Here is a 13,725-nt window from a genome sequence, read left to right on the forward strand (position 1 = left end):
TCTACACTACATTTTTCATTTCCTTGTGGGAATTTGTGCTGACCCTACAGTGTAGTGCATACATTTCACACTGAGAAATGGCAGAAAGTAAATAAAACATGGCTGTCTACACTCTGCACAGGCATTAGCAGTGATAAGGACTGCAACACTGCAAGTCCATAAGAAATATGGGTATTCCAAATTGGGTGAAAAAGCAGACAAATGTCTGCAAATATAAATGAAATAAAAAACAAATGTTTCCTTTTAAGAGTTTACCTTTGGGGTTTTTTTACCTAATTTTGTTCAGTCACTGTGTGTATTTCTGTGTAGCTATTGGTGTATGTGTTTTTCAAGCTAAAATGCATCCCGTCTCACCATGTTATCTTGGCCTCTCTCAGAACTGGTACAAGGAGGCCAACAAGAACTTTATGCCCACTGGTTACTCCCTGCCCCACGACACCCCACTCATCAAGCAGGCTAAGAAGAACAGCGTTGTTACCAGCAATGTAAGTACTGTCACTGTCTTGAATCATCCAGTTATCCCGTTCTTTTGACAGTAATTAAAACTTTTTGCTAATGTCGTTTTGATGTTACTGAATCATATACTTTTGTTTTTTTATTTGGGTAGGTGAAGTACAAGGAGGCCTATGAGATGATGAAGGCTAAGGCCTACACTCTTCATCCAGAAGGTGTCAACTTTGTCAATGCAAGGAAGGCTAACAAGATCACCAACAACGTAAGATAACACACTTCTGCCATTGTTGACACCAGACACATTAGTGTTGATGGAGATTTGCATTACTATCTTGTGACACTTTTACTGGATAAATAAATCTCATATGTTACGTTCTTCCCTTCCCCAGCGTCTGTATCGGGAGGAGTACCACAAGCTAAAGGACAAGATCCACACAACCTACGACACCCCTGATATCAGACAAGTCAAGATGAACCAGGAACACCTCAGTGATGTATGGAACCATTTTCACACAATTTATGTCATTCATGTGCCTATTTTTATTCCTGTTGCTTGATGGAGTTGAATAGTATGTTCTATTCATGCAACGTTTTTGTTCCCTTCTCATTCTAGTTGTGGTACAAAGAGAAATACTACAACAGCAGAGGCCAGCTGATCTCTATGCCCATGACGCCCCAGATGATGCACTGCCACCATGTCAATGAGATCACCAGTGAGGTAGGAGGAAAAGAGACATAAGTTTGACACCGATTTTAACAAAATTAACTTACTTTTTTTTTTTTTTTTTTGAAAATGTTGGTTAAAATCATTTTGTGTTTTTAGCTAAAATACAAAGAGGATCTGATGTGGCTGAGAGGCCTTGGCTGCTTCTTGTATGACACCCCAGAGATGGTCCACGTCCGCAACATCACCAAATTCAAAGTACGTGTTTCCTTTTGGATGGAATATTCCTATATATCACTATCATTGATTTTCATTTCATAATCAACTTCTGCAGTGGCATCACGATCATTTGTGTGGCTTGTTTTTCACTTTTATAGGTGAGCTATCCAGTGGAGGCTAAGAAGAACCTTGCCAACTTCTCCGTGGTCCTGGACACACCAGAGTATAAGCGTGTGACTGAGCTAAAGACCCACATGAGCAACGTGAGTCGTTTTCCCCCAAACACACTTTATCACATTATAGGAATAGTTGTTGAATTGTCAGGTCACCAAACAAAAGTAAATGCCTTGGCAGTTAAGTAGCTTTTAAATAGTGTGCAGTGTCTCCCATGGTTTATGTTTTGAGAAAAATGTTTGTATTCTGTATACTGTATATAAATATTGCGATAGATTTGATTGAGCTTTTGACTTCACTTTTTTACTCCTCTATTTTCAGCTGATCTACAAAGCCCATAGCAAGGAGGAAATGGCTAAGGTCACCACCACTCTGGACTCCGTGGACATCAGTAGAGCCAAATGGGCCCAGCAGCTGACTAACAAAGCAAGTTCATATTTGCCATCACAGATATTAGTATCAGTATTGTTTTACACAGATTTATTTTCATTTCCTGATAATCTAATCATTATTTTGTCTGCTTCTCTACAGTACCAGTACACAGATTTGGCTGCTAGGGAGAGAGCTCATTTCACTCCAGAATCTGAAACTCCAAACATGGGCCATGCTAGAAAAATGAAAGTGGTCTACAGTGATGTAAGTCTTCGCCTTCCTCATTTCTTTTTTATTTTGGCATGGCATTCCTTTTCTCTCTTTATCAGTGGGCTATCGTACCTTCATAACCCCTCACGTAGAATTTAAATGAGAATATCTCAATAGTGTTTGTTCTTTTATTCGGTTATATTTTGTAGCTGGCTTACTGCTACAGAATAGGAATTACTGCAAATGTTCTCAGTGAGCTCAGTAATCAAAATTATGTAACAAGAATGATCTAACTCTCTTTTCTATTTCTTCCCTTAGAACAAATACAAAGAACAGTATGAGAAGATGAAGCACAGATACACTGCCATTGCTGATACACCTCTCCTGATCCGTGCCAAGAAATCCTACCTCCAGTCCAGCGATGTGAGCATACTCAGTGCCATGAACCAGGGATTTTTTTCATTTTTAATAATTTATTTCCCTCTAGTTCTTCAGCTCAACCTTCCATTTAGCAGTAAAAGATATATAATGCCGTTATATATCATATAGATATTAACTGGTCAGTGTTGCTCAGCTGATTTCAGAGCAGTAGTCTATAAAACCTGCAATTAAACCTGTTTTACTCCACCTGAAGAAGCTACCAATTAAGCCAAGAATTTCATTAGCTAATTGAGATTTTTTTGTCGCCTAAGATAAATCTAAATATTGTTTCATAAACTTTCAACTGTACCACAAAATACTATATGCACAAATCAGTGCAAAAATGTGGCATTTACCGTTGAATAATAATGACTGATATAGAAGAGGTGCTATAAACACCACTATATGTATTTGTGTTTGATTAACACGTGATACATTTTGTTCTTCATGTCTTCAGCTGCGTTACAAAGAGACCTTTGAGCTCTCCAAGGGCCACTACCACACAGTCAAGGATGCTCTGGACATCACCTACCACCGCAGAGTCACTGATGACATCAGTGAGGTCAGCAATTGAAATTAGCTGGTTGATTATTTGTTATGAATATATTTATATATATATTTAGACAATGTTGACAAAACTTTTAAGATCATTTTGATTTGAGATCTTTCATCAATCTTCTCAATCTGTCTACCTCAGGTTAAATACAGGGAGAAGTACATCAACTCTCTGGGTACATGGAAGTCCATCCCCGACCGTCCTGAGTTCTTCTTCAGCAAAATTGCCAGTGATAACATCAGCAGCGTGAGTACTGTTGATTTGCAGACCAAAATTATGCACCCCGTGTTAAAACATTTACCCACAGTAGGTAGAAGGGCGTATAGTATCATTGACATACTATGTAATACTTTAAGTAAATCCCTTTTTATGTCCCCCTTTAGGTCAAATACAAGGAGGACCTGGAATGGCTGAAGGGTATTGGCTGCTTTGTGTGGGACACACCTGAACTGATGCAGGCTGAGAGGAACAAGACGCTGTACAGTGAGGTGAAGGATCTATTTAGTTCATATTTAGTTCACCATTTGTAATGTCAATAATTTGATATCTTGTTGGAAAAATGCTTGTTTGTTTATTTCATACTATAATACCATATACTACTCATGATGTCTTCATATTTCAAAACTTCAAATTCATATTACAAGTATTCTTTTTATTGTAGTTGAAGGGATCTTTAATTGAGTGTTATATTTTTCTGCATGTTCCTAATAACAGTTTCATTTCTTGGTAACAGAGGCTGTACAAAGCCTCCTCTGAGAAGAACAGAGGCAACTTCAAGTATACCTGCGACACTCCGTTCTTCCAGGCTGCCAAGAATGCCTCCTTTCTCATCAACGATGTGAGTTGCTTCATTCTTTAACCCAATACAGTGTATTTACAGTGTACAGTAAATAAAAAAATGATTTCTGTAGCAAAAACATTATTATAATTAGTTTGTTGAACCCATTTGTAAAATAGACACTTTAATCATTAATTACATTTCTCTGTCTCTGCGCATCTCTATGGGACTCTCACTTTGGAGGTAAAAGAGATTATTGCCTATAATATTTATGACCTGCTCTTTTTCTGTGTAACCATAATACCAGGTGTTTAAAATGTGTCCATTGTTCTTATTTTGTTCATATCAACTTGTTTTAACCGTCCTTTGTCCCCTGGAAAAGTCTCATCACTTGACAGTGCAGATTGTTTTCTGGACATTTCTCTTTAACTACCTTCTGACATTCTGAGCAGAGGGCCTACAGAGCTAATTATGAGAAGACGAAGGATAGGTTCACCATAACTACAGATGATCCTAGATACCAACTGGCCAGGGAAAACAGGAAGATGAGCCAGGTAAACTCCCTGGCTGTGTTGTACGACTGGCCTACCTCCTCCGCTGCTACCTCCAGTCCGGTCCTCCAGACCTCTGACACTGGTGCATGAGTGTCTGCGTCACCTGCCGGTGGTCGTCGTCGCATGGCTATGATAGTCCTTCCAACACGATAAATTTCTCTCCCTGTCTCTGCTCGTTCTCTCTCTTTCTTTCCGTCCCACACAGGTTATTGTAAACAGTGCCACTCAAATAGCAGCTGGAACGCTATCTTGAGTGAGCAGGACTTTTCTCTATTTGTGCCATCAGAGAGACAGTTTAATCACTCATTTACAGATGATTAAAGTATGCTTATTAAATCATGACTATGTCTAAACAAGCCATTATCAAAAGTAGCACTATTGAAGATGATGAATTCTGTCACTCTGAAGGTACAGATGAGAACAAACAGCTCACACTTGGACCTCTGGAGTACGTCCTCCCAGTGTTTCGGCTGCTTTTCAAGTGTCCTCAACTATGGCATGCTGTGTGTGTATGTCGTTGTGTGTGTGTGTGGACAGGCATTGTATAAATCCAGAGCAAAGGATCTTCTAAAGAGTGGCTGCAATGAGCTACTCCGCCCTGACATCCTCACAGCCCTTTACCAGTCCACTATGAGCAGTAAGGTAAACAGCCACAGAGCGGTGAACCATGGTAACTCTGATCCCTGTCCACAAACAAGCAGAAAATAAACCCTGTGTAGTTTTAAGACTTACAGTCACAGATGAAAGTCACCAGGGGACTTTGTTCCTCCCTGCTGTTTCTGGACAAGGTCTTATCACATCAAATACTCATCCCTGTAGAAACTAATTCCCTCCATTCAACCAACTTTAACTCCTAAAGGGGTTTTAACCTCCGCACATTCCATCATCGCTTTCATGCTCTAATCCCTCCATCACCTATTCACTTCTCTTCATCCCTCATTGATTACTGAACCGTTAACTCATCTTACAATGCAGTGCAGTAGTTGCCCAACAGAATACAGTCAGAAATATGTGTGACAGTTTTCTTCCCATATGTTTTTGTATATAGATAAGTGGGAGCCACAATGTCTTTTTTTGATACTACTAAAATGACAAAGTGAGAAATGTTTTAGTTACTTGACTTTCACTGTCTTCTCTTAAGTAGACCTCTTCCTTATTGAAGCCACTCTATATATTAGCCTCAGATTCAGTGAGCAATAATATCAGATGGACTGCTGGTCACCATGAACTACGTGGGCACTGCAGACTTACATAACTGAATAGTGGTAACACATGTCCTCATCTTCATTTTCACCTGGAAAAAGCTATGTTTGTGCATGTTTCATAAAGCATGTTTTTATATACTTGGCATGGCACCACTTCACTCATTAGACATACTGTATTATTTTTAGTCAGTGAAAGGTTACAGAATACAGTCAACTGTTAGTCAACTGTTTCTGACTTTGCTCTTATACTGTTAGAGAACTGTCCAAGAAAAACAAGAGCAGTAAATGATAAACAAAATAATCAAAATAATAAAATTATTGTTTTTACACCTTACCTTATTATGTAATAAAAGAAAGTGATTGCTTAAAGTCAAATGATCATCTGAATTGATTCTAAAGAGGACACCATTTGATGCTCAAATGTGACTTCTTGTCCATCACTGTCTCTCTTACTTAAATTGTCTGAACAATTTTACAAGAGTACTCCAGCGTCTCTTTTCAAGAATTCATTGACCCCTTTTCTTGGACAGCTTTTGTCTTTACTTTAGCTGCATAAATTAGAAGCAAGACAAGTTGTCAGAATACACATGAATAAAAGCAAATAATTACAGCAACAAATTGATTATTAGTGACACTAACTTTCTTGTGTCCACACGTTATCATCCTCCATCAGTGGAGGTACAGGGAGCAGTATGAACGTGCCAAGGACAAGTTCACCTCCGTTCTGGAGACTCCTGAGTATGAGGCCCACAGACGCAGCAAGAAAATCGGCGATGTAAGTTTTTGATTTTGTTTTGTTTTTTGTTCAGTGGGTTGAATGTTTTAAGTGTTTAACAGTCAAAAAGTGCTTAATGATTTCTTTATGTTTTGGTGTCTTTTGAATTGCTCCTGACTATGTGATGATGATTATTCCTTAGATCATCTACAAGATGGAGTACAACAAGACCAAGGCCAAGGGATACACCTTGCCTTATGACACTCCACACCAACAGCACATGAAGAGGGTCAAGGACATCACCAGTAATGTAAGTTCCACTCAGACTGAATGCACTTTTAACACTTTTTGGCATAGGAAGCCAAAATATGAAATACATTTTTGTGTTTGATGGTGTGTTTTTTATGCATTTTGCAGCTGAAGTACAGAGAAGTGTATGAGAAGAGCAAAGCCCAGATCAACATGGACCCTGAGGCCCATGAGATTCGTGCTGCCAAGGAGGCCTACAAGAACATCAGCAATGTAAGTGTCTTTAGTGACGGTATCAAAAAATATAACTTTCTATTCATTATTGATTAAAATTTAACTGGACATACCTACATTTTTTTCCGTTTTTAGCTTGACTACAAGAAGAAATATGAAGCCACCAAGAACAAGTGGATCTGGACAGCAGACAGACCTGACTTTGTCAATGCTGCCAAGAATTCCTTGCAACAGAGTGATGTGAGTGCTACATCTTTATGTGTGATTTTTATTTTTATTTTTAACAACATCCAAGAGTGTTGCTCTAATATTGCTCCCATTGTTTCACCCACAGGTTGAGTACAAGTATGACAAAGAGATAATGAAGGGCTGTGTGATACCTGTGGTTGATGACAAGTTCACCCTCCTGGCTATGAGAAATGCCGATTTGGCCAGCACTGTAAGTTTTTTCACGTCTTTATTACCATCTCTATGATGAAATGAACTTACTAAAGGATCTTTAGTCATTTCAAACAACAAGACTACTTTGGCATTGCATGTTTAACAAACTAAAACTTTACTCATTGCTGACCTCCAGGTAAAGTACAAAGAGAAGTATGAAAAGGCAAAGGGCCATTACGTGCCGGTCCTGGACACTCCTCAAATCCTCCATGCCAAGGCTGTGCGCACTCTGGCATCAGAGGTATGTTTCAATAAAAAGTCAACCATTTGTTCTACAATTTTGTACAGGTTAAGAAGACATATTACACTAAATAGCGTTTTTTATGACTTTAACAAAACAAGTTCTTAATTTTCATCCTCAGAGCAAATACAAGGAGGCCAGTAAGAAGAACATGCAGTCTGGCTCATTCACTACCCTGTCCGAGACTCGTGACACTGTCCACAGCAAAGAGATCAACAAGCTTGTCAGCAGGGTACAACTGTCTCACATTTATTTTACAAAATGAGCTCAGCCATCTCGTAATCCTGGACTATATTTGTGCGGCTGGCCTTGACATTTCTTTCTCTCTTTACAGAATGTGTACAAAGCAAAGTTTGAGAAGGAAAAGGGCAAGTCAGTGTATAACAACATGATTGTTCCACCTGATGTTCAGCATGCCATGTCAGTGGCCAAGAATCAGAGCAGCGTGAGTCATCTCCACAGCTGTGCTAAAATAACATTGTATTGATTTTGTTTTCAGCATACAATCTCCACGTTGGGGGATTGTAGCCTCTCGAATTTCTCTTTTGATGTGCTTGTCAGTTTTTGCCACATATTGTATTCTGTCTGCTCTTCTGCCCAACCCCACAGATTTCTTACAAGAAGGATGCCAAAGCCAACCTACACTACACTAGTGTAGTCGACCGTCCTGATATAAAGAAGGCTACCCATGCTGCCAAACTTATCAGTGAGGTAATCAGCAAGTACATGCATAAAACTCGTAGATTAAAGAATAAAACCTGTACATGCAAAGGCAGAAATATGCAGTATCTTAGTGTGCACAAGCCTGATTTTCTCTCCCACACTTAGCCATTAAAAGATCTAGACTCACAGATAAATATGTCCCACTGCTCAACTGCTCAATGCAAGTTATTAGAACTTTTAATGAGAAGAACGACAAAGAAGAAGTAGTGCAAATAGGTCGCATTGGCATGGTCCCTCAAAAACACAGTATAGTAAAAAGGAAAAATTGCTGTACCATCAACACTGTTTGGCTGAAAAACAACAATAATTTCCAATCTAAGCCCTACAGCCCAGCACTGTAGTTTGTACATGGTCCACTGATTCTTGTTTGGTCATGTCTCTATCAGATTGGCTACCGTGACAAGGCCCGTCAGGAGGCCAGCCGTGGAGGTTCTCTGGCCCACCGCCCAGACATCACTCTGGCCACTGAGGTGTCCAAGCTGACCAGCCAGGTACACCAAACCAAATCAACCATTTATTTTACATACAAGATGGCTGGAATCAGTCAGTGGAAGCCATTTTACACCAGCAAAGGTCAGATGTCTGTCATTGTCAGATCAGCTTCCATAAGCTAATATTTGCAGACTAGTATTACCGTGGTAGATGCTTAGCAGCAGTCCTGTAGACCTAACGATAGAACTGACAGCTCTTCCATAGCGCTTCCACTGCCATCCTGCATTATAATACTTGCCTTAATCTGTCATTGTGACTCCATGAAAGTAGATTTACAACTGCTCATATCATTGTGCATGTCCCATACCCATCCTTAAACCTTCACTGCTCCTCTTCCTCCATCCTTCTACACTTTACTCTCCTTATTCCTCATATCTTCCTCTCCTCTCTCCTTCCATAATGTCCTAGTCTGTGTGTTCTCATCCTTCCATCTCACTGCGCTTTGTAGGTGGAGGCCAAGCCCTCCCTCCATGGAGCAGCTTCCTATGATACCCCCCAGATGCGCCACATTAAGAAAATGAGTGCCGTGACTAGTGATGTAAGGAGGTTCATGCCCTGAAACCGAGGGGCTGCTGTCTGTCTCCTTTGTCTATATGTTCTATTCTTATCGACCTATTGACTGACTGGTTCGTTGATTTCAGATTTTTCTACAAGGTTCACTGAGCCTTAAGCCATAGGGAACTTTTATAAAAAGAATTTGATTATCAAATCTTACAAAGTTATTATTTCGATTTGGCTTGCAAACCTGTGCAGTTTAACATTGTGTGCACCCTCTGCTCTTTTGTTTGCCTGACAAGCTGTGGCTCATTGCTAAGCATAGACAAGTGTTGCATTACTGCATTTGTTGCACTAGTGCCAATACTGTATGTCAATGAATCTTTTGTATTTATTTTTGTATAACATTTTTAGAATTTTCCCACTGTTCTCATGAGTCACTGAATTTTAAAATGGAAGGATTTTTCAAAAATGAACAAGCTTGAAGTGTATATCCAGCAGTCAACTATGCTGAGTTTCTTCCTTTTTGATCTGAATACTAGAGGGCAGTATAGGCTTTCATAAATGTTGGTACAAGTTTACAAATGTGTTAACAGTGCAGATTAATTCATTATTACTGCTGGATTTACACATGTTTTTTCTAAGACACTGTTTAAGGATATTGCTTTGTCTCACCTTCTCTCTAAAGCTGATTGATCTGCAGATTGACAGAACAATCCAAACTCCCTCTGAAACACGACAACAATCATACTGCCCTACCTCTTCCATATATACTTTATTATATATGAAGTCCATGTTCTGTTTATGTGGGTCACAGGTCACTGTATAAGGCTCTGTTCACACTTCGCACTACAATGCATCTTGGGTGGTCAGATCAGAGGCTTGTAGGTTTAAACACAGGTGTAAATGCACCTAAAATACATAAAGAACGGAGATTAGATTAGACGGGATTAGATCACTCAAGACTCAGACACTAGTCATCATAAAATGTTATCACATAGTGTTGTGTTAACATAAATGTGCACTGAAGATCCATCTAGTCAACTTTAACTTTAACAGCTCCAAAGTATTTCAAAGTTTCTTAACAAGGTCCGGAACAAAATAGCAACAACAATCTCAGTTTAGCAGCAGTTTCCAACACATGACATCGAGTAGGAGTCACAAATTGTCACTTGCGATTAATTTGAGATGCATTCTAATGTCAAGTGCAAACTGCAATCCACCTCAGCTGAATCCAGGCTGGATAAAACTGGATACATCTGGATGCAAGACATTAGGTCTTAGGGCGTGTCCACAGCTGACCTGTTTGGTTTGATTGAGAAGAACCCTAATGTGATTGCTTTATTAATGTGGTTTGTTACACTAGCTGTGAATGCTGCCAGGCAAACGGCAGCATAAACCCAAAAAACTTCAAAGCAAACTCTGGTGCAGTTGGTTTGCATTTAGAAAGAAATGTAGCCCAACGCAGGATTGTGTAAAATTAATTAAAATGCTTAAGTACAAAAAATGTACCTGATCTGTTTTATGATACTGCCTTTTTTTGGTTTTTCATAACAGATGATGTGCTCATAACAGATAATGTTTGCTCTCTAAAGATAAAGAGTGCACTTATATGTAACTTTATTTGTCAAGTAAGGGCCTCGCTGAGATTAAAAATCTCTTTTACAGGAGTGTCCTGGCCAGAATAAACTCTGAAATAAACATTGTAAAATTAGCCTGCTGCATCCAAACCGCACTGATAATGTAAAAATGCAGGATGACAGTAATCTCTCCGTAACTCTTCATTTTTACATGTCTGGAGTTGTTTGTGATAAGACCGAATGACCTGTTTAAAAACTAGGTATACAATACAAAAGGATGGAGGATTTTCTTCTCAAGCCTGAATCAAACTGGAGATGTGAACACACCCACAGAGACCTTCTTGCCCTCTAAGACTAATTAGCACTATGATTGCTGAATGAAAAGGGGAAATTAATTGATGCATGTAAAAAAAAAAACTTTTAGAGGACACATAGTTTAACTACAGTTGTTCTTGTATAACAAGGGATACAAACTAAAGTTGAGTGTTAATATTGAGAAGCAGTACACAACATGTCCAAAGCATTTACACAAAACTATCTTTAAAAAATCAGTTACTCATCCCTTTTTATACACTATAGAAAAAGCATTATGTTGTCCTTTTAAATGTTTCCAGTGGGATGGAGTCTGTAAATCTTCCACTGGTTATCGTTTCCCCAACAGTTACCACTTACGCTAACTATCATATATATCCCACCCCAATAGGTGAAGTACAAGGAGAAGTTTGACAAGGAGATGAAAGGAAAGAAACCACAATATGACCTGAAGGAGAGTAAGATTTACCAGACTTTGAAGGATGCCAGTGTGCTGGCTAGTGAGGTAGGTGCTCACAAAACCGGCATCATTCCTTTTAACAACAAAGACGGCCTCATTCTGTCAACCACCTTTCAAGACAGAGATTAGGCTACACAGATAATATTATTACACAGATAAGATATGGTGTGCTGTTTGGAGACTTTTTCCTACTTAACCACAGTGAGACAAATTAATAGATGCCTTTTAATGTCTCTGCATGTAGATGAAGGTTTGTTGAATAGTAAGAGTAACATAGCTTGGGGCGTCCTGTTGATTAAGGGGCATACCACATAACTGCAATGTCCACGGACCTGTAATAATGGCATACCCCTCTCTCTCTTCTCTTGTTTCCTGTCTACCTCTATACTGTTCTGTTTAATAAAAAATGGATTAACATAGCTTTCTATGGATCCCTAAAGTAAGCTAGACAAGGCTAATCTTACTATTCAGCATAAAGCACCTTCAAAATGCATGCAGCTTTGTCTCACACTGAGTTAGTATAAAAAAATATTAAAAGTAATTCCTCCAAAACCATTCAGTCTGACTCACTTGATCTAACCATTTATTGATGGTTCCATTATTAATTTCTTTCTGTAGTTATTTAGTTTTGTTTAGTTTGTTTATAAAATGGGTCACATTGTTTATGTATGTAATAAAATAAAATAAAAATACAACAGTTCCTCACAAACTTAATAAACCCTTTAAAACTAAAACCAACTAAGCCTTTATCAAGTAGCAATAATTTATTTCCAAATAAATTTCCGAAATTACCAGATATCAGTTACAAAGATCACCCACTGTGAGATATGTTCATTTGTAATTACGAGTGTGTCTGCTAACACCACCTGCAGGTTAAGTACAAGGGTGACCTGAAGAAGATCCACAAGCCTGTGACTGACATGGCTGAGTCTCTGTCCATGCAGCACAACCTGAGCACCAGCAAACTGTCCAGCAGCGTAAGACATCATCAGCCTTTAACCCTCTCACATTCCCACCCTGGAAGCTGCTGAGAGTCAGTTCCCTTTCAGTGCACCCTCTGTGGTTCATTGAAATGTGTCTGAACTCAGTGTTTCCGTCAGCCCACGTATCACAGTAACAATCAACATGCTACAGATTATTGACCATCTCATGGATTTATGCACTAAACTCCATCATCCAAACATCCATTATTCTGTGACCTCATCTGGTAGTGATCCTTACCCTTCTCACCCTTGACCTTTTGACCCTTGAACTCCCCATACTATCACCTTCTATAACCTCTACTCCTCCCTTCAGTTTTGATTTATTTCCTCCTGTAGTTCATACAAATCTAGTCTTTTATTAATGATCACTTAACACAAAACTCCCTGCTTCATTGATTCTTTATCATTTTCCCCACAATTTTTAACTACCATTTTTAATTTTCACTTATTGTTTTGTCAGCATGTCATATTTTTTGGCATTGCTAAGAGCTATTTTCACAGTTATAATGTTACTATTTTTGTTTCTGTCATAAAACATGAGGCTTTTTGCACTATGTAATGGATGGGAGTAACCTCCAGACAGACGATCTTTTTTTCGTTTGCTGTACTGAGTCTTACTTGACTGGGAATTCCCCCGTAGTACTGCTACAAGAAGAAATTTGAGGAGAGTAAGGGTCACTACCATATGATTCCTGACACACCAGAACAACTCCATCTCAAGGAGGCCTCTGAACTTCAGAGCAATGTAAGTGGTACACACTCTGGGGGTCAACAAGTACTCCACCCACCCAAAACACTGTGTTTATGCGATATTGGCATCTCAGATCGTCATTTCCTGCACTTAGGGAGGATGGTGTTGCATTCATTTGTTAATTATTTAAGTTGGGTATAACATAACACACCTTTGGGTGGTAAATTAGCTTTAAGCTAACTGGTACAATACATCAAATGGTAACATCTATGTACATGTACATTTAATAATGTACATGGTCCCTTTCAAAATAAATAAATAAAAGATTTCAAATGGGTCACAAAAAACTGCAACTGAACTAAGATTATTTCTCAAACTATTTACAGAATTTCTCAAACTCTAACACGTCTTACAGTTTTTCTATTTGATTTTCCTAGTGAACTGAAATGAAATCTGATTGAAATCAGTATATAATGTACCTGCATAATATTTATCAAACTGTCT

At 38.8% G+C, this 13,725-nt stretch overlaps 1 protein-coding gene across 27 annotated transcripts in view; it reads left to right on the forward strand.

Moving 5' to 3' along the window:
* neb (nebulin) overlaps nt 1-13,725 on the forward strand; it is a 67,811-nt gene that overhangs the window by 39,380 nt on the left and 14,706 nt on the right. For 20 of the 27 annotated variants that reach the window (XM_044215769.1, XM_044215779.1, XM_044215783.1 and 17 more), the window contains 28 exons: nt 378-485; nt 608-715; nt 843-947; nt 1,067-1,171; nt 1,277-1,375; nt 1,495-1,599; nt 1,832-1,936; nt 2,042-2,146; nt 2,411-2,515; nt 2,970-3,074; nt 3,210-3,314; nt 3,452-3,556; nt 3,802-3,906; nt 4,938-5,042; nt 6,279-6,380; nt 6,523-6,630; nt 6,738-6,842; nt 6,939-7,043; nt 7,138-7,242; nt 7,381-7,485; nt 7,607-7,717; nt 7,820-7,930; nt 8,095-8,196; nt 8,595-8,699; nt 9,149-9,238; nt 11,479-11,592; nt 12,420-12,524; nt 13,171-13,275. In XM_044215769.1, the coding sequence (XP_044071704.1) occupies nt 378-485; nt 608-715; nt 843-947; nt 1,067-1,171; nt 1,277-1,375; nt 1,495-1,599; nt 1,832-1,936; nt 2,042-2,146; nt 2,411-2,515; nt 2,970-3,074; nt 3,210-3,314; nt 3,452-3,556; nt 3,802-3,906; nt 4,938-5,042; nt 6,279-6,380; nt 6,523-6,630; nt 6,738-6,842; nt 6,939-7,043; nt 7,138-7,242; nt 7,381-7,485; nt 7,607-7,717; nt 7,820-7,930; nt 8,095-8,196; nt 8,595-8,699; nt 9,149-9,238; nt 11,479-11,592; nt 12,420-12,524; nt 13,171-13,275 (2,943 nt within the window). Of the gene's footprint in view, nt 1-377; nt 486-607; nt 716-842; nt 948-1,066; nt 1,172-1,276; nt 1,376-1,494; nt 1,600-1,831; nt 1,937-2,041; nt 2,147-2,410; nt 2,516-2,969; nt 3,075-3,209; nt 3,315-3,451; nt 3,557-3,801; nt 3,907-4,298; nt 4,401-4,937; nt 5,043-6,278; nt 6,381-6,522; nt 6,631-6,737; nt 6,843-6,938; nt 7,044-7,137; nt 7,243-7,380; nt 7,486-7,606; nt 7,718-7,819; nt 7,931-8,094; nt 8,197-8,594; nt 8,700-9,148; nt 9,239-11,478; nt 11,593-12,419; nt 12,525-13,170; nt 13,276-13,725 lie in introns of all 27 variants that reach the window. The other 7 variants (XM_044215780.1, XM_044215787.1, XM_044215790.1 and 4 more) reach the window with 4 other exon arrangements.

Source organism: Siniperca chuatsi, linkage group LG12, assembly GCF_020085105.1.
Source record: "Siniperca chuatsi isolate FFG_IHB_CAS linkage group LG12, ASM2008510v1, whole genome shotgun sequence".
Classification (NCBI taxonomy): Eukaryota; Metazoa; Chordata; class Actinopteri; order Centrarchiformes; family Sinipercidae; genus Siniperca; species Siniperca chuatsi.